The sequence below is a fragment of the Gavia stellata genome, chromosome 4, assembly GCF_030936135.1.
Source record: "Gavia stellata isolate bGavSte3 chromosome 4, bGavSte3.hap2, whole genome shotgun sequence".
NCBI lineage: Eukaryota > Metazoa > Chordata > Aves > Gaviiformes > Gaviidae > Gavia > Gavia stellata.
In genome coordinates, this window is record NC_082597.1 from 72,600,060 (window position 1) to 72,627,653 (window position 27,594).

A 27,594-nucleotide genomic window follows, 5' to 3' on the forward strand; every position below is an offset into this window, starting at 1 on the left:
TTAACATGCGAAGTGCATGAGCATTTCATTCTAACTCACGTACAGTATGCAGAGGACATTGATGTCTTGCTGTTTCTGGCTGATACGTTTGAAATGGTGTACTTGTCAAGGCAGGAGTCTCCTGATTCCTTTCATGTCATGGAGAGTTCATAGCAAGAGTAGGGTGGTAATGGGAGGTGCATTTAAAATTAAGTGTCCAATATTATTAGCAGTGGGTAGTATTTTATAAGGACCTTACACTTTTCAGTCCTTTATGTATTTGCTGGGGTTCTGTCACAAATAGTTGTTGGCCTGTTGGGATTTTGTGGCTTAAATTATCTGTTGGGGAGTGTAGACTTGTTGGACGTTTAAGCCTCTTGTTCAAGATGGGTTAAGCAAAAATGCTTACAGCTATGTGTAAAGGTAGTCTACCTGGAATTAGAGTATTTTTCAGAGGAGTGGTCATACTTGTGCTCTTGGTCAGTTGTGTATGTGATTGCCTTTTCACAGACGGATTAGGCACTTGAACTGGACACAGTTATAAAAATTAATAATGCATTTGCAAAAAGGATGCAAAACAGTGTGAAAGGTTAATTTGATGTCATCTTAAAGTTTTGTTCTTGATTTGATTTTATACAGAGATGCAATCTCTGGGTTTTTTGGTTTGATTTTATACAGAGATGCAATCTTAAAGAATTATACCTCTTCCTCTTCTTTCCTCCCATACCAAAAATGTTGATCAAAACATTTTAGGGTTTTTGTGGGTTTTTTTCCTAGTAAACTGGAAAAAAAAAGTCACTATCTGAGCTGGATGTTCAGTTCATGTCCCAGTAGGGAAAAAGATACAGTTTCTTGACATCTTGAAATTTTCAAAAGAGGATAGCTAGTAGAACTGCATACATTGAGTACTTGTGTAAGTACTGTAAACCAGTAACTGTTCTAAAAATATCATTATTTTTGTGGTACAGTTTCCTAAGTCAGCAGCTCTTTTACCCCTTAGAATTAGGAAAGCCACAGTGATTTTCCATAAAATGTATGCCAGCCAAAGTGATAACATACCAGAGAAACCTAATTGATGCCAGTGACCATGAAAAGTTGTTTGCTTTCTTTAAAGGAGCTCATTATATGTTAAATTCAGCAGTACTGTGAATCACAAGCTGATCAGCAATGTAATCTGCTACCATTTTTAAAGACAGCTTTAAAATTGTCTGAATTTCAGGCTGTTGATATCTGGAAGCTTTAGCTCTTGAAGAACCACTGAATATATATTTACTGTTTGAATGTCCAGCACCCCAGAAACTGAACATCCACTTTTGCAGACTCTGGCTTTATTTCCTCTTGTGCACATTTTTTCTAGGGGGTTAATTTGAAGTGGGCTTAAAAAAATCTACCCCATGTTATAAATGCTTTTAAAACAGCAAAGAAATAGAGAAGTGTGGAAGAAAAAACACTCACACTCTCCAACCAAAAAAACCCAAAACCAACCAACCAAACAAAAAAATCCCAAAAAACCAACCAAACAAAACACGACCCCCAAAACAAAACAAAAACGAAACAAAAAACCCCCAAACAACACCACCGAAAATACCAGCCTGTCCTTGATTATTGTGCAAATACATCCTGGATTTTTCTCTCAAATACGAGATATTGGTGTAAAATATCTGGACTGGGATTCACTGAAAGAACCCTGATAAACACAAATATATTTGCTTTTCAATTTTTATTACTGTGTTGTAATGAATGTTTTGTTGATATTATAGCTTGTCTTGTATTCCTTTCCAGAGTAGAGAAGTTAACCACTGAAAATACACCACCTCGAGAGGCTAACAATATTTCAAACCATCGAGTGCTAATTAAGCCAGAGGCACAAAATAACCAGAAAAACAAAGAAGTGAACAAAAATGAGGAGAAGAAAGCTTTGGAAGCTGAAAAATATGGATTCCAGAAAGTTGGGCAAGATAAACCATTAACAAAAATTAATAGCGTAAAGCTAAATCCTTTGGGATCCGAATACAGGACTTTACCCATAACCACAATTCAGGCTGGACACTTCAGGCCAGTTAATTTAAATGGGTCTGAGAATAAAACTGTTGGTGTTGTCCTGGCAGACACTGGAGATGGTCAGCACAATGCGGTTCAGTCACATATGGAGTCTGAACGAGTAATGCAGAGAACTAATTCAATGCTGCAGTTGGAACAGTGGATTAAAATACAAAGAGGAAAAGGACAAGAGGAGGAAACAAGAGGGTAAGTATTCTGTAATAATTTTTTTTTTTGGTAGTCTTTCTAGCAATAATACTTGGTCTTGTATCCTGGTTAGATTCTTTAGTTTTAGGTCTATATTACATAAATATATAATTCATTGTTCTCTGAAGGAAGTGCCTGGATGACTGTTCAGAACAGACTTATTAAAGTTTCTCTTTTATTAACATTTGAGTGATTATTAATAAATTAAACTATAATAATAACTTAATAAATAAAAATGGTCAGAAACCCTTTTCGTGTGTTAGAAATTTCTCTATCCTAGCAGAGAGAAGGTGTCATCAGACTTAACAATTCTTTTTCCTCTTAAAATGTGTTCTTAAAATTGTCCTATCATCTTCTGCGTTTTTGTTCACAAATTCTTGTGATAATATTTTGTTTAAAATTCTTCAGAATTATTCCAGGGAGCTTTTAAACTTTAAACACTCCTTAATTGAAGAGAGAGGGAGAAGCTTTACCTAAGAGTGAGTAACAGAAATCTAACTTGATGCTTAAAGCTTCTTTTCTCATGAAATTAACCATCTCCCAGTTCTAATATTGAACTCCAGTGCTTATTCAAGAAGCTTTAAAATTATGTGTGAATTATATTGAATCTGGTGTTGATAGCAATTTTTCTGTCTGACAGAAGTGTAGCGACATTGCTTCCAGGCCGGCTTACAGACAAGCAGCTCTAGCAGAAAAACATAAAAGTTTTTAGTATTACATTATATAGGAAGTAATGGAGATGCTATCACAAAAGATAATTTGAAGAGTTGGAAATTAAGGAGTTTGCGTATAGATGGATGGCAGAGCAGAGCTTAAGATAGAACCAAGTTCAGAAAATGTGTTTTCCACAAATTTCAAAATATGGGGGTTGGGGGCTTTTCAGTTTTTGCAAAAACTTGAAAAATTTACATTAGTTTGACTTACACTTGCCAAAATTGGTTGAACATTTCCTCATTGTCTTTAGTCCTTCATTAAATATAATTAGGAATTGTTAATGTGTTGTTTCATGAAGTACTCAAGTGATCAAGTTTGAACTTGCAGTAACAAGAGCAACTTGCACACTCTGACATTTATTTTATTATGCATGCTTGCGTAATGAGAACTGAGAAAGTTCTTTGATGCAATTAGTTTTTTTAGATTGGACTGTAAAACTTGCAACCAAACAGGAGAAATTTGCATAGCTGTGCCATTTTTCAGTTGCAAATAAGTATATAAACCCGAAAACTGATTTCATTGTGGGAATCAAATAGAGTGAAGTACTGCTAACCAGTATGTTACTAATTAACAATATTTTGTTCTTGACTATAGAGGCCACTTGTTGCTTAAATAAGGGTGGCACTGATAGCACAAATGGTATCCTTTCAACTGCAGTTCTACATAAAGGAAGCAAACAGAAAAAGTACTGGCCTTCAGCTATCTTTTTTGCTTTGTGTGGAAGTGGCCATGAATAATGATCCAAATTTCTGATATATAGTGATGTCTTTAGAATGTGTTTTCATTTAAGTTTTATTTTTGTTCAGATTGCCAGTTTCTGGCTGGAGACAGAAATTTAAGTAGAATTGAAGTTGGTGAAGGAGAATAGAAAGAAGGTCCAGTTTAGGTTAAAGCTTAAGGTTGGGGTGAGAGGCTACTAAGGCTGCTTATAGTAAAACCTATTCAACTCATAACTTGAATTTTTGAGAAAAGTCATCTTCACTTAATGGGGAAAAGTTGTTGACTTTTAACAAAGATGCTTTCCGTGGCATCTATCTCTCTTATGTGTTACAGAAATCATGGAGGACCAAACTGAGTATCTCTGGTGTGTCAGACTGAAAAAAAAAATCAGGACTTTAAGAATACTAACATGTTAACAAACAGGTTCAATTAAATAACTATATATAAAATAGGAGGTGTTAACTGTCCCTAATATGTAATGAAAAGTGTTCACTGTAAAACTACTGATTTTTTAGAGGAACACGCTGACCCTTTGGTAGTTTGATTTCCTGAGAAATTAATGAGAATGATGGCAATGCAGTTTTTAATTCTTGAAGCTGTTATCTGCCATTTCCATGGATCTAGACATCTAGTTTTGCAAGATCTACGTGAATAAAGACAACTGATGCCTTGAGGGAGAGAAACCAAAAATAAATGGTTTTTTTAATAAAAAATAAAAACATTCCAATTCAGTATCATTTTATTGAATTGACTTTGCACAAGTCAGTTACGAGTAAGTACTTTCACCAAAAGTGGTTTACTTGAGTGCTCTTTCTCAAATGTGAAAAAATATGGAAGGGTTGCACGGTACTAAGTGAGGTTTTTTTGTTGCTGCTAAGCCAGGGTGTGAGCCCCGCCTTGCCCATATAAGCCTCATTCTAAATAATAAATGCCTGCGATACAGCACCAGGTTTCCATCTTCACTCTGCCACCCTTTGCTTGATTCGCACAGGGAAGTTTTGTATTCTGAGCCAGCTGGTATTTGCATTCTTTAGGATGAAGGACTGTTTTGAGGTTTCGGTCTGAGGGTATTCACAACATTGCAGAACTGAGCCCATAAAGGTTTAGCAGCGAAGCAGCTTTCCCGAATAGTACAACTTGGACACTAGAACCAGTATTGCCACCCAATAGTAATCCTAGAGACAACCTCTAAAGGTGTCTATAAGGAGTCTGTAAACTCATGTGGAAGCCTTTTTTTCATATGGGAACATTTTTAGGGAGCTATTTATGATGACAGTTGCAGAAATATTTTGCAGCCTCACAGTGTACGTGACTGCTTGACTGGCTGCAGTCTTGTCTAGGGTTGTTTTTTGTGTTTGACTAGAATGACATTTTTGCAAGTATCAATAGGACATTGGTGCATCTGTTTAGATTTTATCAAATGATGTAAAACAAGGCTTAATATTGAGGGGGTTGGGCTTTTTACAGTTTTCGTGGTTTACCAATAGAAGACGGGTATGTTACCTTCCTAAATGTTCTAGAATATAAGTGATTTTATGCAGTCTTTAAATTGCTATCTTTACATATTAAGAACTTCAGGCAGCTTTTCTTCACGTTTTCTGGGATATTTAAAGGAGCCAACAGGATTACTACTGCCCATTTAATTAATAAAATGGGAGAGGAGCTTCAGTGAGTGAAGTGTATCTAGCTAGTTGATATCTTCATGAAAATATCAGGCTTCACCATACCTGTTTGTGAATAGCTAAAATAATATTTTGAAAGTTAGAATTTGAACCCAAAAGTGTCTTGGTTGTTTGTTTTTTAAATATGGAGATGGAGATAAGCCCTTATCAATAATGGTGTGTTATATGAAGAAATTTAGAGGTATTTAAGCAGGTTTTGCAGCAAAAGAATAGGATTTAGAATCCGTTTCCCTTTTTCTTTTTTTTTTTTTTTTTTTTTCTGTGAGAATGGAAAGCTGTTAAATCTACAAAATGGGGATAATAATTCATTAATTCTTGGAAAGCTTCAGAAACTGTAGCAGATTTTGTATGTAAAGCTCTTCATAGCAGTTTTCATCTCCAAAATGTTACAGGTGATAATAAATACTCAGCTTAACTATTTTCAGTGAAAAGTGGGTTTTACTGTCATCAATTTCCTTGATAGTTATTTCATAAGGATCTAACATGCATAACGCTGGTTTACCTTGCCATTTGTCCTACATTACTACTTCAATGTTTTTGTGGCACTGAAGTAACTCAAAACCATCTTCAGATTCTGGTGCCTTGTGGTGGCGGGGATTTTAGTTTGAATTGGTCGGGGGTGGAGCTAGAAGCTGCTCCCCTCTGATGCCTGAATCACGTCCAATTTGAGGTCAGTTCTGTTGTTTCTGGGCAAGCATCTATCATAGATGTGATCAGTAGCAAAAGGCTTTAAGAGGCACTCATCTGAATTTTAGATAAGGGTTGAATGAATCAATGTTTATGACCTAGATTTTGTCCTCTGAAAAAAACAAGAAATGCTTTGTCATACTTAGACATGCATCGATACTCGGTATGGAAAATTTTCTATTTCCGCTAATGCTAAAAGTTGCTAAATGGCTGTAGCACACCAGAATTTTAACGTGGCAACAAATTAAAGAATAAGGTTTTCAATTCATATCCGAGTTGAAAAGCAATAAAATATTATCATCAAACAAAGAAATATTTTTGCTATTTGTTTCACTTGAACAGCTGATATGGAATGGTTTATCATTGACAACTGCAAAATATAATTTCATTAGACAATTACTGCTATTTTTTCATGGTCTGCGTTAAAAATTCATAGTTTTTTTATGTCCATAGTAATTGCTCAAGATTTTCTTAGAGGAAACAATAGGAATTTTTTTTCACTTTTGAAAAAGAGAACATTTAAGATGGGCTTATATGGAAACAGTATAGAACTTCTAAGCTTTCAAAACTTTGACCTATCCAGCATATAGAAAAGTTACAAGATTTGATCTAAAATTGACACTACTAGACTGTTAAACAGGTAAAAAGATCAAATATGAATTATATAATCAAGCAGTTAATCAGAGAGAGGATCCAGTTTCACCTGCTACAGTGCATTCAATCAGTATAGTTGATTCTTTAATTGTTGTCTTGATTTTCTTGCATATTTTTAAAATGACACTTGCAGTATTCAAAAAAAAACCAACAGTAAGTGTTAGCTAGATAAACATAACCAATACTGAAAAACTTCATGTTGCCATAATATTAATGCTGTCCACTAATAAAAAGAAAATTTGTGTTTCAGCATAATCTCATACCAGACATTACCAAGAAACATGCCAAGCCATCGACCTCAAGTTTTACCCCGGTACCCAGAAGGCTACAGAACACTGCCAAGAAACAGCAAAGCACGGCCGGAGAGCCTCTGCAGTGTAACGCCTTCAGCTTACGACAGAGCCATAGGACCAGTAACAGCTGAAGAAAAGCGGAGGTCAATGCGTGATGACACAATGTGGCAGCTCTATGAATGGCAGCAACGTCAGTTTTACAATAAGCAAACAACTCTTACTAGACATAATACTTTAAGTAGCCCAAAAACTATGATTAATATTTCTGATCAGACGATGCATGCGATTCCCACCTCACCTTCTCATGGTTCGATCGCTGGTTTCCAAGGGTATTCCCCACAGCGGACCTACAGATCAGAAGTGTCTTCACCAGTGCAAAGGGGAGATGTAACTATTGATCGCAGACACAGGACACATCATACTAAGGTAAAAATACTTATTTTAATAGTTAAAAATCTTATTTACAAGGATTTTTAGTAGAAAGGATACGGTTACTGTAAAACTCATGTTGCACTGTAGTATATTTTATTATAATGAGGATTAAGTTACATCACTGTTTTCATGGAGAAAGGTTTGATTCTAAAAAGCATTTAAAAATCTAAAGGTTGTAAAAAGATAGTTTTCTAATACACTCTGTGAAAACGTGTTGTCCTAATATTACTGTCTGTGATATTATGTTTCTCTAAAGGAAAGAAAAGGAGTCAATAGGCAAATTATTCAGAATAGTCTGTTGTATGTGCAGAAATCTCTCTCCTTTCTAGCTTTTTTAGCTGGAACTCTAAGATGACTGAAAATCCCAGATATCTTTCCATGTGCTGTTTTCTATTCTTGAGCCACAAGTTTGGCTGCCTTGGGTTCCAGCAGAAAACTGAGTGTAATCGTTTCTTTTGGTGCCTCTGAGTTATTAGGGAGATCACTAAAGATCAGACTCTATTTGCACACAACCGTAGTGCTTGACTAGTGTAAGTTTGCTGGTCTTCATCAGTGAGAGGGAGACACAAAGAACTGTAAACCGGGGTGCTGTATGTGGCTCTGGAGATAATTACATAAAAATTACTCTTTCAGTTGGATGTAAAACTAGAGTTTGTATAAAATGCTCCTGAACATTTTTCCTTAAATCTTTCTCAGGTGTCTTTGTTTCTTGATGCAGGAAAAAAAATCTTTAACTGCATCTTAAAACAGTTTAAACAACTTACAGTTGATTACTAAGTCTTGGGTTTGGAAGTTTTTAGGTCCCTATCAACAAAGGAGTCATTTTGGTTTGACATCCTTTATGTCTCAACTGCACTGGGAATCTAGTAATCAGTGCTTCTCACACATCTGAGAAATATCACTAGGGTCAGTGCTGCAGAGCATGTGTTTACTTGTCATTTCAGCCATGTTCTGCTTTCTGATATTTTTTTTTTCCTTGTGAAACACTTTATGCTAGTATTGCATTTTATATTTAGTATCTTTTGTACAAGACTCCTGTTTCCCTTTGGTTTTTCGTGCTATTTGGTGTGTATTTTTTTAGCTACACAACTAGCTTTTGCCATTAACTTAAAAACACAGACCTGTTTTTAAGAGGTGGGTAATTAGGAGACTGACTATTTGAAATCAGTAGGGTAAATTTAAGATTTAAACCCAATCTATATAGAGATCTTAGGTTTTTAAACAGCTTTCAATGATGGGTGAAGAACTAAAATTGTTGGTGCATGGGCTATCAGTAGGATAACATCTGTGAGGGAGGATTGTTAATTAAACGAATGATGAAAGCTGGTGTATTTCTAAAATTTAGAGGTAGGCTACTCGAGTGTCCTAGATAGTAGATCAGCAGGGAGCGTGACTGGCCAAAGCTGGCACAAATCATAGCAAATTTATCATAAGCGTGACGTTGGCTTGACTTTTTTTAGCATTTAATAGTTTTTGAGGTTTTAGATAACTATGGATCATACTGTGCTATTTTGTTTTTGTACAGCATGTCTTTGTGCCTGACAGAAGGTCAATGCCAGCAGGTCTGAGTTTACAGCCTGTTACTCCTCAGAGCCTCCAAGGCAAAACAGTGAGTTGGATTTTTATGTGGTACATCAGGGTTTTTTAAGAATAATCCTTTAAGTATGAAGAGGCAGCACTGAAATGTTATTCTATTCAAAGCTTGCATGAAGTGTAGCCTTTGTTTTAATTATCAGGGTTTTTTAAAGCAAATAAAGTAGTACTCCGGGTCCACTGAACTCTGAGAATATTGTGTAGCCACTGAGTCCAGATTTTCTTTGAGAAATACAGATATTAATTTTTTTTAATTGTCTTTGATACATTACAGAAATTCCTGGGAGAGGGTAGACTACATCACAGAATAATTATTTCTCCATTAATTATTTAGAAAAACCTAAAAGTAAAGCTTACCTTTTTTGGAAATTTTAAGGATACTAAAATTGCGTTTGGTAAAGTTGTGTCCTTTCTGACATCTCCCATTTTACTGTGATAGAGCTGGAATTCTCATTGAAGGTATTTCATCAAAATAATATTGATGAATACTGTCCACCTTCCTAATCGAAACATGACTTTTAGCCAAAAGCTAAGAGATTGTCCTAAATTTATGTCATTTCTTAACCAGTTTTTGTCTCCTTTCCATAATCTTTCTCTGTCCATCTGAAATTACGGTTTGAGAGAGTTATGAATTAAGAATGCAGATTTTGAATCATACTGTGGGCACAGCTCCCCAGTCAATCCTTCCACTGCCTTGACCCCTGTTTCTTGCACTTCCCAGCATTGAATCCCTGGCGTCTTCAGCAACTTACGGGTTGGCCTTTGGCAGCTGGTGCCTTATCTCTGCGCCTTGTCTCCTGCAGACGTTTCTTTGGGTTCACGGCCCCATCAGCTCTCCTGGGCCCTGCTGCTGCTGGAGCTAGGCTGATGAGCGGGGTAGGGGGCAAGGAGGTCCAAGCTTCTGCCTGTACAAACCAAAAGTCCTGCCCACAGCACAAGTGTTACAGGGGCCAGAGGAGGAAACCTGTAGGTAGCTCTTGAAACAAAATTTTGTGTTATGGTTGTTGCAAGAGTCCCAAGAGCTGTATCAAAAGCACAGCGGTTACAGCAACGTCAAAGAAGTTTGCAACATTATGAACGTCTAGAGAGGAGTAGGAATAACTGTTCGATGGGCTCCTCTATGGAAAAAAATTTTGCTTGCAAACATTGCTTTTAAGTACCATTAAATAATTTATTCCTAATGCACTAAAATCGTGCTTTTGCAGAACATACCGAGAAGAGTTTTGATCTTGAAAAAGTGATTCACTTTTGTTTGAAGTGTTCCTTTTGTTTCAAGATGCAACCTGCAGTTCTCTTATTTCTGAAAATAAGCTTTTTTGGGCTTTGAAATGATGTTAATTTTTAGACTGAAAGCATTGTCACTGTTTGGTGAGAACTTGAAAATGTCTTGTATAGCAGCCTAGATGCTTACGCTTCGTCTCTGAAATTAAGTATTTTAAGTCCAGGTATTGAAAGAGTACTATGAGAGGAAGATTGGCCATTAGACAATTTGGCTTTGGTGCCAGTTTTCCCTCAAAGCAAATGGTTTTGACAACTGAAGCTATGTGGAAATCCCTTGCTCCCTCTCGTGGGCTACTTTGGTACGCGCTCACAACCGTGCCAGTGCCACGCTTATTCTCAGAGATTTTTCTTTTTTATTCTAAGAAACTGGTCTTCGTTTTTCAGTAATTTAATATGTGGTTCTTTGGAGCTTTCTTCTTTACTTCTTTGCTTTGGGGAAATTCTGTGACTGTGGGAGAGAGAAAGTGGGGTTTTAGGGTTTTTTGTGTTTGGGGTTTTTTAAACTCAGAACTCATGAAAAAATCAAAATGCTGGATGAATATTTAACTTTTTATAAGACTGACTTCTGGAGAAGTGTAAGAAACAGAAGCAAACAGGAACATAACAAAAATAAATGATGTTAAGTGTTTTGTTTTCTTTGAAGTCTTGCTAGTAGAAGTGGTTCCCAGGAATGGTTCAGGCAGTTTCCCAAACTGACCTAAACTGATCTGTGTGGAATTACCTGACGAATACCCATTTGAGTGTGACTTTATTTCCATTATATATATAATCTTGGGTTTTAAATACCCTTCTTCATCCCTTCCTGTATTATACATCTTAGTCATAAAAGTAAAGCAATAAATTAACTGGTAGCCTCAGACATCTGGAAGGTGGGATGGAAAATTATTTTTGTTATGCTTGTGCAGTTTTATTTTGTGAAAGGTGATTGTTTCTGAGGTAGTTCAGTTACCGTGGGTGTTTTATTATTTTTACTCTTAATTTTGACACACAAATTTGTAGAATTATTTTAGAAACTAGATTTTCTTGAGGGCATTTTTTGATTCTTTCACCAAGCTCAAATGGTTGTCTATGTACAGGTAATGATATCCTAAAGGCTGGAATTCTCTCCCCCTTCGCTTAAGTCAATACCATCAATTTGATATGCATGTCAGAAAATGTTTGAGGGCTGCACAGACTTTCTCCTGCAACACCCTCACTTATTTTTGTGCATTATACAGAATGTTCCACTTTTATGGAATTTGCAGTATCCATTGTTTTGAGTAGTTAAAAGTTAACCCTTCGTTATATATTTGAAAGTGGTAAATTTGGGGGAAAATGGTGTATCTTTTGTTGTATCACTATAGAAAGTTTTTGTAAGAAAGATACTAAGAACCCTTATTTTAATTAAGTGTGGTTTAGGATACCAATTAACCTTTTGTCTACTCTTTGGCTTCTCACACTGCACTCCTTCAGCCAGAGGAGCTCACGCTGCTGCTAATAAAGCTGAGACGGCAGCAAGCTGAACTGAGTAGTATCCGGGAACACACACTAGCACAGCTCATGCAACTAAAACTTGAGGCCAGCAGCCCAAAGGTCAGCTATAAAGCAATGTGTGTCATGTACCATTCTCACTAACTTGTAGTCATTTATTAATCAAAGTTTGCATTGTACCGTTAATGCAAAATTTTCTGACTACTATGGGAGTAGAATAGAATAACATTGGTTCTTTGTGTATGTAATGTTCTGCTATTAACCCTTTGAGGCTTTACTCATAGCTTTTTGATATTAGCTGAGTCAAATTTACATAGGAGTATTTTAAAATATATTGTAGTTAAGTTTGATGTTAAAGGTTTTTAACCTATTGTTATTATAGTCAAAATTAGTAGTGATAGATCATGAGATTAATTTATTGTTTATAATGCCTCATATCAGATACAATCTTATTTGTAATCTGTGTACAAAAATCAGGACATGTTTAAAACACAGATTTATCAAAGGGTTTATAGTTGTCTGTGTAGTAGACATTTACATGAGCTTACTGTATTTTACATGTAAAACCAAAATGTAATGTAGTAGTTCGTAGTCTGATTCATGGCAAACTTCCATCACTTCTGTTTTGGGATCAAAATCTGTTAACAGTTCACCAAAAAAAAAAGCAGATAAAAGCAGCATTATATTTCTATGTAAAACAGAAAGATCACTCTCTAGTTTACATCTTCTAAAGCTCTTTTCATGCATTCTGCACCTTCTGTCCCTTTCCTTTTTCCCTCTGACTGCTGCCTGCTAGAATGAGATTCTTTCACATCACCTTCAAAGGAATGCCATATATTTGGATCATCAGGTGGGATTTGTAATTTTCTTGTGTGTTTACATTTCTTAATGCTTTTTGCCTGCTCCTATCAAGCTGGAAATATTTGGGGAGAAGGATTTTCAGTGCTTTTTATGAAGTTGGATATTTAATATGTGCTCTTTTTAAGTAGCACAGAATATCTTAATCAATTACAAATTTGACATGTAATGGAAAAAAAAACCCTCAATTTAAAATTGGTCAGAATACAGTAGCCATTCACCAATTAATTTTTCTGTTCTTCATTTCCTTCTTATAATAACACTAACTGTAGCATTTAATCATCTCTAACCAAAGATGTAATATGTTTCAGGGCTCATACGACACACATGCAATTTATAGAAAATTAGTACTTCTGATAAGTTTAGTTTTCTGAATTAAGAAGAGTTAGATGTTTCTACAGGACATTAAATGAAAAGGAGGTCAAACATGAAAAAATGTTTTAAACAAATCATAGCATGGCTCATTACTTTTTCTCCTTTTACTCAGTTATTTTTTAAAGTTTTATATAAGAATAAGATTTTACTTCTTTACAACTTCTTATAACTTATGGGATGAGGGTACAATTCTGTCTTCACTAACATAATCGATTGCCAAGTGAAGAACTGTGATATCATGCACCTCTTTTTATGGCTTTGTTGTATGATCAAATGGGACTTCTGCACAAGTTGTGTGTGAGAAGTTTTTAAAGGGGAAATTTTTGCTAGCACTTAAAAAAGACAGTCATAAGTGCTTAGAAGAAATATAAGCAACTAGGTGTCCATTAGTTAAAAATATAAAAATAGCTAGAGCTTTTTATTTCCTAATATTCTTTCCTCTAATGAAGTTTTTCAGCCTTACACTTAAAACCAGCTGTTCTTAGAACGTTTATGTCCTACATGTTCCTGTGATAGGATTTCAATGAGTTACTAAAAACCACACGTGCGCACGGAGACATGGACGTGCACACACGCAGAGACGCATGCGCTTGGTTCACTGAGTGGCTTTATTTTCCTTTTATCTCTTGGAAACAAGATGTAAATTGTGACCAATTCAGTTAGATGGCAATGCATTTCTAAACATCTCTGTCTTGTCTTAAGGGGCTGCAGGAGGTCCAAAACAGTAGGGAAAAACTGCTTGCTAAATTAGGCCAAAATATTTCATCCAACTCAAATATTTCCAGTTTATAATGTTTTGGAATAAGGGAATAATTCTGTCTTCAACAATGTAATTCATTGCCAAGAACGGACAACTGTTCATGTGAAGTGTAAAACTATGTACCATGCTGTCGGTTGATTAGCCAAGCTTGTCAAGAGATAGGATTAAATGGAGAGAATTGCCTGTGTAAAACATGCAAAGTGGTAAAAGGGATTTTCTTTTTAGTTGCATCAGATGAAATTTAGAAATGTAATGTGATGTGATAAACATTAATTTAGGGAAGTGTCTAAATCTTATAAATGTGCCATAATTACCCCTACCAGAGATGCAAGAAATCACTGCACTTCTTACAGTAAGAAATCATTATCAAGTCTAAAATACATTACCTTAATCACAAAATCATGGAAGAGCAGGTTGGAATACTTGTCCCAGTTTCTGATCAGTTTTTCTTTTCTTCCCTTGTTTTAATATAATGCTGCCACCTACCTGTATTAAATAAATCCCCCTGAGAGTCTTTTTGCATTAAGTACCACTGCTTCTAGGGGTGGTATCTCATTTATATCTTTTTGTTACTTTGTCCATTATCAGTTTTCCTTTATGTTGGGAAGAATAAAAATCAAAGTTTCTTTTAGTGTAATTGAGGCCTTTCCTCCTCGTTATCCACATCTGTAACCAGCTTGCATAATCACTGGCCCTCTTTGAATTTTAAATGCCCAGTGTACTTCAGTTAGGTATTTCCACTCATATTTAATCTGAAAATCATGTCAAAACTTGCTTTGCCTAGAGCATGTGGTGGAACTCCAGTCCTGTTATCTTCAACTCTCACCTTTTTGGTCACAAAAAATTCAGTTCTGTACATAACAATAATTAGTCAGTTTGCACCAAGGTTGCTCAGCTGAATTTTCAGGCACACTAAAGTTCATGTATAGGGAGGGTAGCTTTTATGCTGTTGCAGTAAGTTGTTGTCTGCTGGTTAGGTGGCTTTCTTATCAGGACTCAAGAATATCCCATAGCCTTTTTTAAGTCATGCTGCTTTTTTGTACTGCTGCTTTTTTGTACTGCTGCTTCCTTTTGAGATGCTTAGAAGAAATTCTTATGTTATGCTTTTTGATGGTTTTGTATTATGCTTTCAGAATTTTTGTTGTTGTTGTTGGAGTTCAGAGATAGGGCAAAAAAGATTGAAGAGACTGACATGCATATATCCAGCCATGTGATTTCTTTGATGTCTTACAGCCAAAAGAATGATTGTCCAGCATCCTTTTTTTAAAGTGAGGTTGTGAAGCACTCTGCTAGCTCAAGGTTCGTAGAGAGGCAGGAGAGAGACTCATCTGCCTTTTAGGAGTTAGTTCTTTGGACATAGCTAGCAACCCTAGACAATGATGATTTGTTTGCCAACGTGGGACATGTTATGAGGGCACATACAATTTCAGTCTTCAAATTTTAAGGGATCACTTATTGTGTATTACTAAATCCAAGCCAGCAGTCTCCTTAATGTATTTGTACACAGTAATTACAATAACAGTAATGAAAAGTAGGAACATAATTTTTTTCAAATAAAAGGCAGACACACTTTTTTTCTCCTTAGTAAATAAAGCCATGGCAGGAGGTCCCACTTGAATCTTTCTGTCACTATGGAGAATGCCAGCAAACCAGTCTTTTAGTACAATTCTGAATTTTATGTTGATAGTAAAACTCTTCTTTGGCTGAAAAACCCTTTCTATTGAGCTCAAGCTATGTATGTAAAAGTCTCCCTGCATGTTGTCATATGATCTCAGCATGTCCCGGGTTGGTTTGTCACAGTAGAAGCTCTACTAAATTTAATTTAGTCTTTTTTTTTCCCCTCGTTTTTTTGAAATGGCTAGTTATCTGAATAGTTTAGATGTTAAGTTGTTCATATAATTCTGCTGGTACTTTCATTTTTAGTTCATGCACCCTTTGAAAACTGAAAGAAAAATAAACAGAACTTGAACAAGAAGTTGTCAAATGAAGGAGTGAAGGTCCCACAGCCAACATCCATACTGTCTTGGTGTTTTGTTTCTGTTTTCTCTTTATCCTCCTCTTTCTGAGATGCTGAAGGTGGTTCTGGGGAAAAGGTAGTAAATTAAGGGAGGCTGGAGTAGTGCAAGGGTGTTTGGATAGAGCTGACAGATATCCTGTAGTATATCTGATAACCTTGCATTTCAGCCTAAAATTCTATGTCCTGTGTTAGCAACATATAGGATACTACTCTTGGTTGTATGTTTCACGTTATCTGGAAAAGGTAGAGTGAGCTGACCCAGCCACCACTGTTGTTCTTTCTGTTGCTTCTTTTTTTCCTTTTCCCTCCCCGGAGGAAGAAGAGAGGCTCAAGGACAGGTGCTCTGTAGGGTGAAAAGAAGACTGCACTGGAGGCAGCATTGCTGTAAAAAGAAGGCAGGAAGGAAAAGTGCTTTTTCCTTCCTTTTTTTGGACAGAAGATTAAAGAGCAGAGGAAAGGTGGGAGAAAAGCTTGGTCAGGTCCTGTTGCCACTGCTTTTACCTTCAGGAAGCTTGAGAGGAGACGGATAAAACTGCCAATCTGAGCTCAGTCTTTTTTCACCCGTAACATATGGTCTTATCTCATCAGTGAGGTCAACTGTCCTGGTAGGGAGCTACTATTCCAGCTGATCACTGCCACCAGAACAGCACATACTGAAATGTCATCTGTGTAGGGTGTTATCAAACACGGAAGAGAATTTAGGAAAAAGGAAGGAAGAGAAAAATTGTCGATAGCTTGGCTTTACAGTTTAAAACATAAAATACCCACTCAGATGCTCTCTCATAAATAATGTAGTTGTTCATATATCTCATATGTCGAGGCGATATTTTTTTCATTGTTTCCAACTGGAAAATGCTTTTATATATTACATCAGTAAAGAGAAAAGCAAAGATGAAGCATCGCTTCTGGGAAGAAAGAGTTATTTACTAGAAGTAGACAGTGATAAAGCCAAGACTGCTGGATTTCATTTGGTTTTACTGCTGTGTTGCTGTGTGACATCAGGCAGTTCACACTTCAGTTTGCCTATGAAAATCTTAAGTCCAATTTTTATGATTTCTTTAATTGGAGAGACTCTATGAGTACAATGCTATTGGCGTTATACGTAGGATCTAAAAGGTGTCCTTTACTGTAGGAAATATTTTTTTTTTTCTGAAGTAAGAGAAAAATCAAGGCTTATTTGTGTTACGAACAAGCAAATATTTTTTCCTTGAGCTATTTATTCAATGTGAATAATGTCCAACTTCAGTTTGGGAGTAGCCTCATCATAATGCTTTAAGAACACAAAATAGGTATCCTCTTCACCTTTTAGAGCATGGGACTTGCCGTTGTGTCCCGCGTAGCTCTGGTTTACTTTGCCAGTTCTTCAGTACACATTGCCTTGTGTCTGCGCTAGCTTTAGTTAACAGAAGGTTTGTGACAGCTAAATACTCCCTCAAGAACTTAACTTCTCAATGGTTGAACGTCTGTCAGTATTTTTTGGAAACATTGATTTCCTAAAGGGGGAAAAAAGCTTGCTATTTTTCACTGCTGCAAAGGCTCTTTGGTTGGCATTACTTCACCAATAATCTGGTTTTCGATCCTTGTTCTATAAGGGCGTAAGGAACTGGAGCTTTTCTGGAAATAACTGGCATTTGCAGACATTGTTAGATTAGGACGTTAGGCATCGATGGCAGTAAAGATCTTGGAGGAAGTCCTATAAATCAAAGTTGGAGCTGGCTAGAGGACAAAACATAGCTTCAGAACATCCTTGGAGCAAATCCACTTTGCTTCTTTTCTAATCTGGATGAAAAAAATCTTTGAACAATTCCACAGGAATTAATTCTGAAGTTGTCTGTTATCGGTCAGAAGGGAAAAATTTGATGTATTGTAAAAAAGAATTAGCCAAAGAGCCTGAAGCTGTTGAAATCCTCTTAATAAAAATGCATCCAAACCAGTATACTCCTAATAAAATATCTCAGCCTCAGAGCAATTTTTCCTTTACAAATATTTTGGTTGGCTGTAGTTTGATTGCTTGGCTTTGGACCTTATTGTTGATCCTACTAGTGAGATATCTTCTGGTATCACCCGGTGCACCCACTCTTCTGGACAAAATTTAAATGTAAAGGGAAAACAACTTCTTGTGTCAGTTCTAGTTTTCTGTTTATGTATGATGGAGCAAATGGGAGGGGTTGCTTGTTTGGGTTTTATCCTGCCTTGAACAAACAGAGCATCATAAGCTTGCCTTCTTAAGCTAGGGTACTCTTTATTGGGTGATTAACTTATCAGCTGATCAGACTTTTCTATGTATAAAAAACAACAACAACAACAAAAAGGTCCTTTCTCTATAACAAGAAAAATGTGTTTCCCATAAGGAGAAAAGAAAATACTTCTCCAAATATACAAGTTAGGTTTCTTCCTAAATAATTAGGGGCAAGAAATTCCAAAAGGCATCAAAAACTCAGGCTTTCTGTTGCATTTCAATCTGTGAAACAAAACCTTGCCATGCAAATTCGTGGTGAGTGCATATATATACACAGAGTGAAAGATCATAAATATTCATACACACACTTCCTTCCTGTGTAACCGTACTCGAAACAGGCATTGCTGAAGTTTCCAACAGGTCCTAAAGTTTCCAACAAAAATAGGAGGGGGACTGTGCATTAAGTGACTTTTCAGTTTCTTTTGGAGAGGAAAACTATCCGTTTTCATAATTTTTCCCTTACAGTTAGGAAAGTCTCCTTTTTAAAACCAAAAATCCCATACTATTGTCTGGGTTGCATACTTTTCTGAAATCCTAAGTGTATGTAATTTTTACTGTAATAATCAAAGTATCTGGTTTTGACATTTGCACACATAGCAATAAATACTAATCATTACAGAAAATGTCTGACCCGTTCCAGAATAGTTTCACACCCATAAATGGGGGTGGATAAATACAATGAGTAATGATTCAGAGTTCCTAAGTACATAAATCAGTGCAGTATATAAAGACAGTTTGTGATACACGAACATAAGTCTAAATCTTGTTTCAATATTCAGAGGCTGGGAATGCTTATATTTTTTTAATGTACATTGAGTTATTAAATCTATAATGTAAAAGGGTTTCTGATAAAGGTTGGAGTGTTCCTATTGCATAATCCAATAGTACTTTTCAATATCATGCAAAGTCAGGCTTATTTTAAGCATTTTTATTTTTAAAAAGGGAGAGTGTTGCGGAATAAATATTACATTGGTTTTGAGCATTTATGTGTTTTTGCTACATTTGTTTGATTTTATTAAACTTTTCAGATATTGATATTACTGAATGATGGAATATATAAAAAGCATGGGATAAAATGTAATCTACTGCATTATTAGAAAAAATTAAAGTAGAGGCTATATTTTACAGTGTCGTCTTTCAAATCTAGCCATGCTGTAAACTGATGTTTGCTGTATGCTCCTCCTGATTTGAAATAGATGAAAGAGAATGAACCTTTAATCACCATGGTTCACACTATGATTGAGAACTCGGCGCTAAGACCGCAACTGTACCAGCAAGTAAGGTCTTGGATAGTGAATGAAATCGCTTTATCATCTGCGAAAATTTTCCTTAGTGACAGTTTTGGTTGTTCCTCAGATTTATTCATAACATTGGTGTTTTTCTTATTTGCTTTGGAAAACCACAAGTCATCCATGCTTTATAAAATGCTGCAATATCGTTAGCATGGCTTTTGCTGCATTTTTGTTGTTAAGTATTAAATGTACCCTTTTGAATAACTTTTTCTGTCTAGACGATTTAATTAGTTGGTATTTTATGCAGGTGTCCAGTAAATTCATGAAACTTCCAATAAGCTTCCAACATTTGTCTTAGCATGATTCTCTGCAATTAGTGTTCAAAGGTGCTTCTTTCTTTTGACCACTACAAAAGCATGTGAGTAGTGTTTACCTGGTCATTTCTGGCAATTTTGTTTTGTTCTAGGAAGTGGATTTACAAGTTTTTGTTTGCACCTACTAAGCCTTTAGCCACTTAAAAATGGAAGGATCAAAATTACTTTGATCTGGGGGACTGTAAATCCAAAAGGCAGTGTCTGTTCATAAAGTCACAGCAGACCTAACTCTGCACACTTACAGAGTATCTAGTGATGGTTGTCAATGGTAAGATGGAAGAAGAATCAGAAATGTGAATGGAAATATTGTCTGTGAGTTGAGACGTGCATTAACTTATGAGCATGGCCAATACGTATCTGTTGGCACTGTAGTGTCTTAGGGATACTGGGGCTTAACGGAATAGCTCCTTTCACATCAGGGAATGTTTAAGAAGTTTCTAGACTCTGCTGCAACAAAGATATTGTTCTTACTTAAATGACTGTGATACTTTGCAGCAGATGAGGTGTGCAGTTCTGGCTGCCAGTCAGAAGGGAATATCTGACCAGTTCCCTTACACTTGCATTTACGACCTTGTGAGCCAAAATGACATATAAAGGATGCATAGTTTGAAGAAAAGGAGATGTTCTGCCATGCGAAACAGTCATTTATTAGTGATTAATGCTTTGCCATGTTTTTAAAAAATGCTGCAGCTTAATTTCATGTTTCATTTTTTTGGAAGTCAACTCCACATTGTAGATTTGTTTGTGATCCAGAAAAGTTGCAAGAAAAATCTCAGCTTTCCAAAGGAAGTTGGGTTGTGAGTGACTTTGATTTCGGGAACATCCAATTTGTGCTCCTATGTGCAAAATAGGACCTTTAACGTGGAACCTGAAGGAACTATTTGGGAGAGGAATGGGAGAAGTAAGGTGCCCTCAAGCCCTAAATGAAATTAGGTTTTGGTTTGTTTGTTTGTTTTTTAAAGAAGCCTTGCTGTTACGATTTTTTTTTTTTGCAAAGCAAATCAATTTTCTGTAATAGAGTATGTAAGACAAATAAGTCAACATACATATAAAGAACAGAGGTGCTTTGGATGTGTCAGGGCAAACTAGCTCAGCTTCTAATTATTTATATAGACACAATTGAGGTACAGCTGTGCCTGGGCTAGTCGGCCTGCTTGTTTAGGGATACCAATAAATTTCAGAGTGCTGTCTTGAGGAAGCTATGCTGTCAGCTAAGGTATCGCTACACAGCACTGCCTTCACCTTGTAGGCATACCTGCTGCTTTGTATTTGACACTGAATAAGCACCTTCTCTGACATTCTTGCCAAAGAAACAGTGAACCTAACAGGTCATGGAGATTGAATAACCTTTTGTCACTAGAGGTGTGGTCTCTTCAGGTCAGTGGGTTGGCAACATGTTGGCAGGCTTGTGCAGAAGAACCCATGTATTGCATAAGCTGCAGGGAGAATAGCGAGACCTCTGCTTTCACAGATGAAGTTTCCTATATGAAATACTGCATTAACTGATTTCCAGGAAAGGACAAAAATACACTCAAAATTTCACTGCCTAAATAGTCTTTAAACTTTTGTAATGCAAAACAAACCTGTTTAAAATTCTGGCAACTTATTTAAACATCATCTAATTTTTTATTCAAATAAAACAAATTGGGTTTGCCAGTCATCTTTCCCACTGCAGTTTTAAAGAAATGTAAACAATTGGGAGAAGCATCTGTGTAAGCAACTGAAACCTGTTTTGTTGTCAAGATAATAAACTAGTTTCTGATGACCGTAACCATTCCTGAGGGTAGAGAAAAGGATCATTCTTTGCTTCAGTTTATTCAGTTCAGTTTTATGACTGAGCTCATTTAGAGTTAAGCAAAGAAAAGCAAGACAAGCTTGTATTTAACTAAAAATTAAGGTGTCTTGCTTCCTGTTTGTTTGTAATGATTAATGGTTCTTTAGTAAAATAATAGCTAAAATATATACTATTTTGAATGTGTTATTTATAAGACATTTTTGTTTGTGATTTGTTACATCTTCACAGTTATTTATATCACTTTGACTTACATCAGCCTGCTCTACAGACGGGACTGTAAATTTACAAGTATAAGCCAGGGCAATTATTCTATATGTACAGACAAGAAAAATAGAGGCTTTCTACATACAGCCCGGACCCATTTCTACCTTGGGTTTTTTTGTTTCTTTCTAATACTAGGAGAGGAGTGTTAATCTGTTTTCTAAAGCAGTATATGCTGATTTTAAAAAGTAGAATTGTCCTCGGTTTCTCTTATGTGTGTGAGTTCCCTAAAGGGGGAATAAATGAAAATCTGAGTGCAACAAGCTAACATCCAGGTCTTTGCTTGGATAATTATTCTTAATACATTAAAAATGTGTAAAAATAGTCCTTGATTTTTTTTTTGTTCTGTAAGGACAGGGAGATCCCATTTATGGCATTATTATTATTATTATTATTATTGCAACTGCATGCATTTAAACTGTTATGCATGTTAGATTTTGAGATTTGTAGGTAGAAATATTTTTCAGGTTTTGTTGTGAACACGAGATGATTGTATTTGAGCTAAAAATCTTGTATTTCCAATTTGTATTTGAAATGTTATCTGTCGCATTATGCAAAATCAGAGGAGAATCTTGCTTACTGTGGGGTAGATGCCCATTTGCCCTGCTTCCTGATAGTAACAAGTACTTTAAAAAAAGAAAAAAAAAAGCGCCTCTTGGAAGTCTGACTTTAACCTCGTGCTCCCCACAAAATGTCCTAGATGGTCCTGGTTTAATTTCCTAAGTGCAGTGTCTTGCAGAGATGCTTAGCGTGCTCTCAGGGTGTGAAATTTCCTGCCATATATTGAATCAAAATGGTTAGCAGAATCTGAAAATAGCTTATAAGGTAATGAAATAATACTGTCACTTAAATGTTTTTAATATTGACTGCTTAATAGGTTTAACCCCTCATGTCTCAAGAGAGAGATTTGCCTAATCTGCATTTATTTGGGAAGAAAATTCCCTCCAAGGACATCTTATATTGTGTCCATCGTGGTGGATTTATTGACTTCTGTGACTGATCTGGTACTGGCGTCTGATGGAGATGGGGACTGTACAGTGGGACTGTAAAGTAGATGACAAATTGTTTCTAACATAAGATGGAGGTTCAGTTAAGGTCACTTTATCTTTTCACATGTAAGATACATGTTTGGCCAAACTCTGCATGTGCAGTTTGCCTTTCAAAAATGATAAGTTCTATTTGTAGGTATTCAGGGTGCTGCTCCTTAATGTTTGGGAGCTGTGCAGTGTATTTCACCATGTTAAGAGGAATGGACGTTTTTGTATTTGAGTAGGCAAATGTCAAGGACAAGTGTAGAAGTCAGCAGCAAGTCATGTCAGTGGTTCAGTAGGTGGCACTCTTTCTTTGAAATTACTGTAAAGTATCTGTAGGAACGATTTGGTGAGAGAGGCATTTGTTGAACGTGACATAAAATACATTTCGATAACTTGATCATCGGAGCTCTTACAATGCATTTTCCAGGGTTATGAGGTTGTTAACCTTGCTTGCTTGTAACGTGTAATTGCATTTTGTCTACTAGAATTCCTCTCATAATTCCAGTAGAATGCAATAGCATTCTGTGCTTTTTGCCTTAAGCTGATTTATAGATGTGCTGTGGAAAGAGGAGGTGCTGTTTTGTTAGAGATGGATTAAGTGTTTCATACTATTTGTAGAGTTTTTGCGTTAAGTCTACGTACAATGTTGCAGTAGAAATGTTGAAATGAAGTGGCTCTCCAGCAATGTCTATTGTGGGAAACTAGTACTGCTGACAAAAGCAAGAAGTTGGCAGCAATTTTAAAAGTGTGATAGGATTTTAATAAGAAGAATTAGCACTGTATAGTAGTCTTTGAAAATGTGTTTTTGTTTTCTGAATACTTAAAATATATTCCTTTTAGGAGGTAGGGAGGGATAAGGATGCTGAATTGGCAAGCTATCTCAAACTCAGCTATAATTAAGGTTGAAATGCCAAAAAAAGTCGTCTCTCTTTTTTAAAAAATAAAGAAGTGTAAAAAATATTGGCTTGAAAAAATAACATTACATTTTTACAAGCAAGCCATATGAATTGCTGAGCAGTGTCTTGGGAAGTTGTATTTATCTAATAGGGGATAATCTTTCTTTTGTAAAGTCTTTCTGTTGTGAAATATAACTAGGTTTTCCTGTGAGTTAAAGCCATTTGGCCATGTTTATGAGTTTTTTTTAAATATTTCCATTCCTCATTTTTCTCTCATTGTGATAAAATCAACAGTTAAAAAACACAACTCTGCAATAGTAGGACTTTAAATAGATATCTTAATTTTTGTGACATTCATGAGGTGCAAAAGTGCTGTGGCTTTTTTTCATATTCCTACATTCATTTTCATAAAATGTCCATTTCAAAGAAAGTTACTGTGTGGTTTTAATACACTATACATACTTTTAAATTGTCACCAGGTGCATTTGCATGAGGTATGTGGACATAATGTCTTGAAATGAAACACTTAAGTGTGCTGAAGATTTATTGTATGTTTGGAATGCTTGTCTGATTAACCCTTCCCTAGTCCTTTTATTTATAAGCGTCCTTTAACATGGGCTTATGTTTTTGTAGTCTGTCTTGCACTATTAAGTCATGATGACCTAATTATGACAGATACATAAAAGGAAAGCATCTATGTTGGGATTCAGTGCGTACTCAATGTGTTTTTAAACACATAGAATATGAAGGTTGATAGTGTTATGCCAATACTTGCTGTATAGGACATTAAGTAGTTACTGTATGTGACAGTCCATTCTAAAATGGGGAGCTACCTTTTTTCATGTAAAATATTTTTAAATTTTGTTACTGGTCAGTTAAGAGATTGAAAGAGTTAAGAACTTAATGTGAGGAGCTATGTGAACGTAGTGCGAGGATACCTTACACGCTGACTGGCGTGAGGAGACAAGTTTGCCTACATCCAAAGATAAAATAGAAGGGCTTCCCTTTATAGCACTTCTGGTAATACTCTCTTGGAGGAGAGGGAATCCATATGAAAAAGTAGGCAGAAAGGTATTTGGCAGCACTCATTGAGCATATATATGTCTGTAACAAAATAGTTTACACATTTTGTATACTTAGGTCATTCTGTTCTGATTTCATAAGGAGGATATTCTGATGTGAATCTGAATACACTTGACTATAGTGGGCCTAGAATGGTTAATTCCAAGTAGAATGAGTCCCTGTATTTAGAATGCACATAAGAAAAGATACATAATGATGTATAACAGTGTCTAGGTGTACTCTGGCAGTTTCATCTTCCTACATAATCCATGTTTGATTGAGTTAGTTGTACATCTTTAAAAATCCAGTTTCAATTAGAAACATAGCCTGTTAAGTTAATGCAACTTTCTACTGACAGTTTGCTTGACATTCAATTTACTTCTCTTCATTAATATATAATGTCTAAAAATACGTTGTTCAATGTGGTATGATTGACTTTCAAGCAAAAGCTGATTTCTGTATTAAAACTCTTAAGCTGAACAGTAGTTTCATTTTCATAGTCCAATTAAGTTGTTTTATGGCAATATTGTTCTTCCTTATAGTTAACACAAGAAGAATGTAGGGGTACACTATACAAATATAGAACTGAAGAGCTGGATATTGACGTAAGTCATTTGTATTTCTTCTTCCTTGGAAATGTTGGTATTTGTCTCTTTATTTTGATAATAATTTCCCCCTTGACTTTTGGGTTTGAAACACAGTTTATATAGGTGATTACCAACAGAAATTGTTTTGTGAAATTGCGAGGCATAAGATTATTTTTGTAATAAGCTTCTAACTTGCAGGAAGTATCACATTTTAGGCTGAAATTTCAAGTATTATATCTGTTCAAAGGTGAATTGCTTCTAGAAAGGAATTAATTACTTGAGAAGGGGAAAACTCTGTAGCTGTAGTTCATTTATAAGAATGAGAGCTGTAATTTCTCAGGAAACATGACTGATGTTCCAAAACTGAAATTTGGCACGCGTAGTTACCATTCAGAGTATTGGGTTGCTAGTTACTAAAGAAAAGGGGCTTGGTGTAAAATTGGTGGTGAAACATACACACATATAGCCATACTGCATATGCATACATACGCATGTCTGGTCATTCTTGCACAATGCAACTAAGAGTAGACATACTGATTTAAGGGATGTTATTTTAACAGTAAAAAAGAAAGCAGGCTTCCAGTGTTATCTTAGAGTTAAAAAGCCAGAGCAGCACAAACTGAACCAAAAAAGTTTTTCAAATAGAGAAGTAAACCATTTCAAATTGGTTAGAGTGTACTGAACAGTTATTTGCTGAAACTGGAGCTGGAGTGGAACAGTTCTATTCATAGCCCAGCCTCAATCGGAGGTGAAACAGAGCAAAGTATGGATAGTATTAGTAACTAACTATTAAAAACCTGAAATAAGCCATGGGAAAGACTGTGAATGTATGCAACATTCTTTATAATACTGAGGAATATGTAAATTGAAATGGTATTTAATACCTGTTATTAAATTGTAAAGATTTAGCTGTAGAATCATAAATTACATGTTTTGAGCCATGCTCAAGTTATAACAACACTTATTTCATAGTATCTTAAGAGAGTTTCTTAAGGTTAATTTGCAAATGCAAGACTAATGCCTTCATAATTTTACAATTCATCGTTTGTGGTAATAAAATTTTATATAGATTCTTGTAATGATTTGATCAAGTTATATTTTGATTACTGGAGATGTTAAAAATGAAATCCTAATTGTGATGATTTTCTGTTATATACTAGGCTAAGCTTAGCCGTTTATGTGAACAGGATAAAGTTGTACAAGCACTGGAAGAGAAGCTTCAACAGCTACACAAGGAGAAAGTAGGACAATTGTATTTATTACCTAAAGTGGATGTTATTTTACGTGCTTGTTATGAGAACATTGATAACTGAAATAAAATGAAAATTAGCCCAATGATGCAGAACATTAAAAATAATTCTTTTTATTATAATAGTACACGCTTGAGCAAGCTTTGCTATCAGCAAGTCAGGAAATAGAAATGAATGCAGATAATCCCGCAGCCATACAAAATGTAGTCTTACAGAGAGATGACTTGCAGAATGGACTACTTAGCACTTGTCGAGAAGTATCACGAGCTACTGCAGTAAGTAATACGTTCTTGCCGGTAAAATTCAGTGAAGTGTTAAACGATTATCTTCGTGTTCATATTCTTAATTTGGTTGTCTTTGGTTATTTTTCATTATGCTCCAACAAACATCAGTGGTCTTTTACTTGCTTATAGTTTTGTCAAAGGCAGCTGGAAATTGATCTTTTCACTATATTCATCGGGTAGTCTTTCTTGAATTTATTTTTCTTTGCCAGGAATGAGTCCCTGCTGACTTTAATTGGTGTGGTAATTTTCATCTTTATAATATGAAAAGTTGATTACAGAAGAAGTAAATAATGCAAAGAAGCTATTTTATGTGATGGCAAAATAGTAGAAAGCACAAACTTTATCAGATATTCAGTCAGATAGGTGACTTATTTTAAGCAAAAGCAGCTGCAGGATGAAAAGAAGAAAGGATTATACTGTCATGGTCTCTCTTAATAGTAGGCCATTATAATTAAAAGATCTTTCAAGTTACGCACTTTCAAAAACCTTAAAAAAAAAAAAAAAAAAAGGAAGGGAAGAGAATTGCTATTTACTGTCCTTTTCCAGTTCATGATTGTTTCTACATTGAAATGACAAGGCAAAGAATCGTTTTTGCCTACTTATATATATATCCAAAAAAGTATTTCAGTGTCAAATTCCAGTGGTTTGCTGTGGTGAAATTGATACAAAGTAGGCCCTGAAATACTGGTTTTAGTCTGAACATTAGACTGTCTTGTAAAAGAGATTGGTGGGATAAGGTATCAGGGGAAAGGAAATCCTCAAGATATACTTTCCCTCATTAACTTTTTAATTTATGCTAAATTGAGTAAATTGCTTGA

At 35.6% G+C, this 27,594-nt stretch overlaps 1 protein-coding gene across 2 annotated transcripts in view; it reads left to right on the forward strand.

Moving 5' to 3' along the window:
- The window catches only part of PLEKHA5 (pleckstrin homology domain containing A5), a 69,817-nt gene that overhangs the window by 22,893 nt on the left and 19,330 nt on the right, over nucleotides 1-27,594 (forward strand). For both annotated transcript variants that reach the window (XM_059817030.1, XM_059817029.1), the window contains exons 6-14: nucleotides 1,762-2,226; nucleotides 6,934-7,402; nucleotides 8,934-9,017; nucleotides 11,735-11,854; nucleotides 12,549-12,602; nucleotides 19,198-19,278; nucleotides 25,198-25,260; nucleotides 26,403-26,483; nucleotides 26,618-26,767. In XM_059817030.1, coding sequence (XP_059673013.1) covers nucleotides 1,762-2,226; nucleotides 6,934-7,402; nucleotides 8,934-9,017; nucleotides 11,735-11,854; nucleotides 12,549-12,602; nucleotides 19,198-19,278; nucleotides 25,198-25,260; nucleotides 26,403-26,483; nucleotides 26,618-26,767 — 1,567 coding nt within the window. The remainder of the gene's footprint in view (nucleotides 1-1,761; nucleotides 2,227-6,933; nucleotides 7,403-8,933; nucleotides 9,018-11,734; nucleotides 11,855-12,548; nucleotides 12,603-19,197; nucleotides 19,279-25,197; nucleotides 25,261-26,402; nucleotides 26,484-26,617; nucleotides 26,768-27,594) is intronic.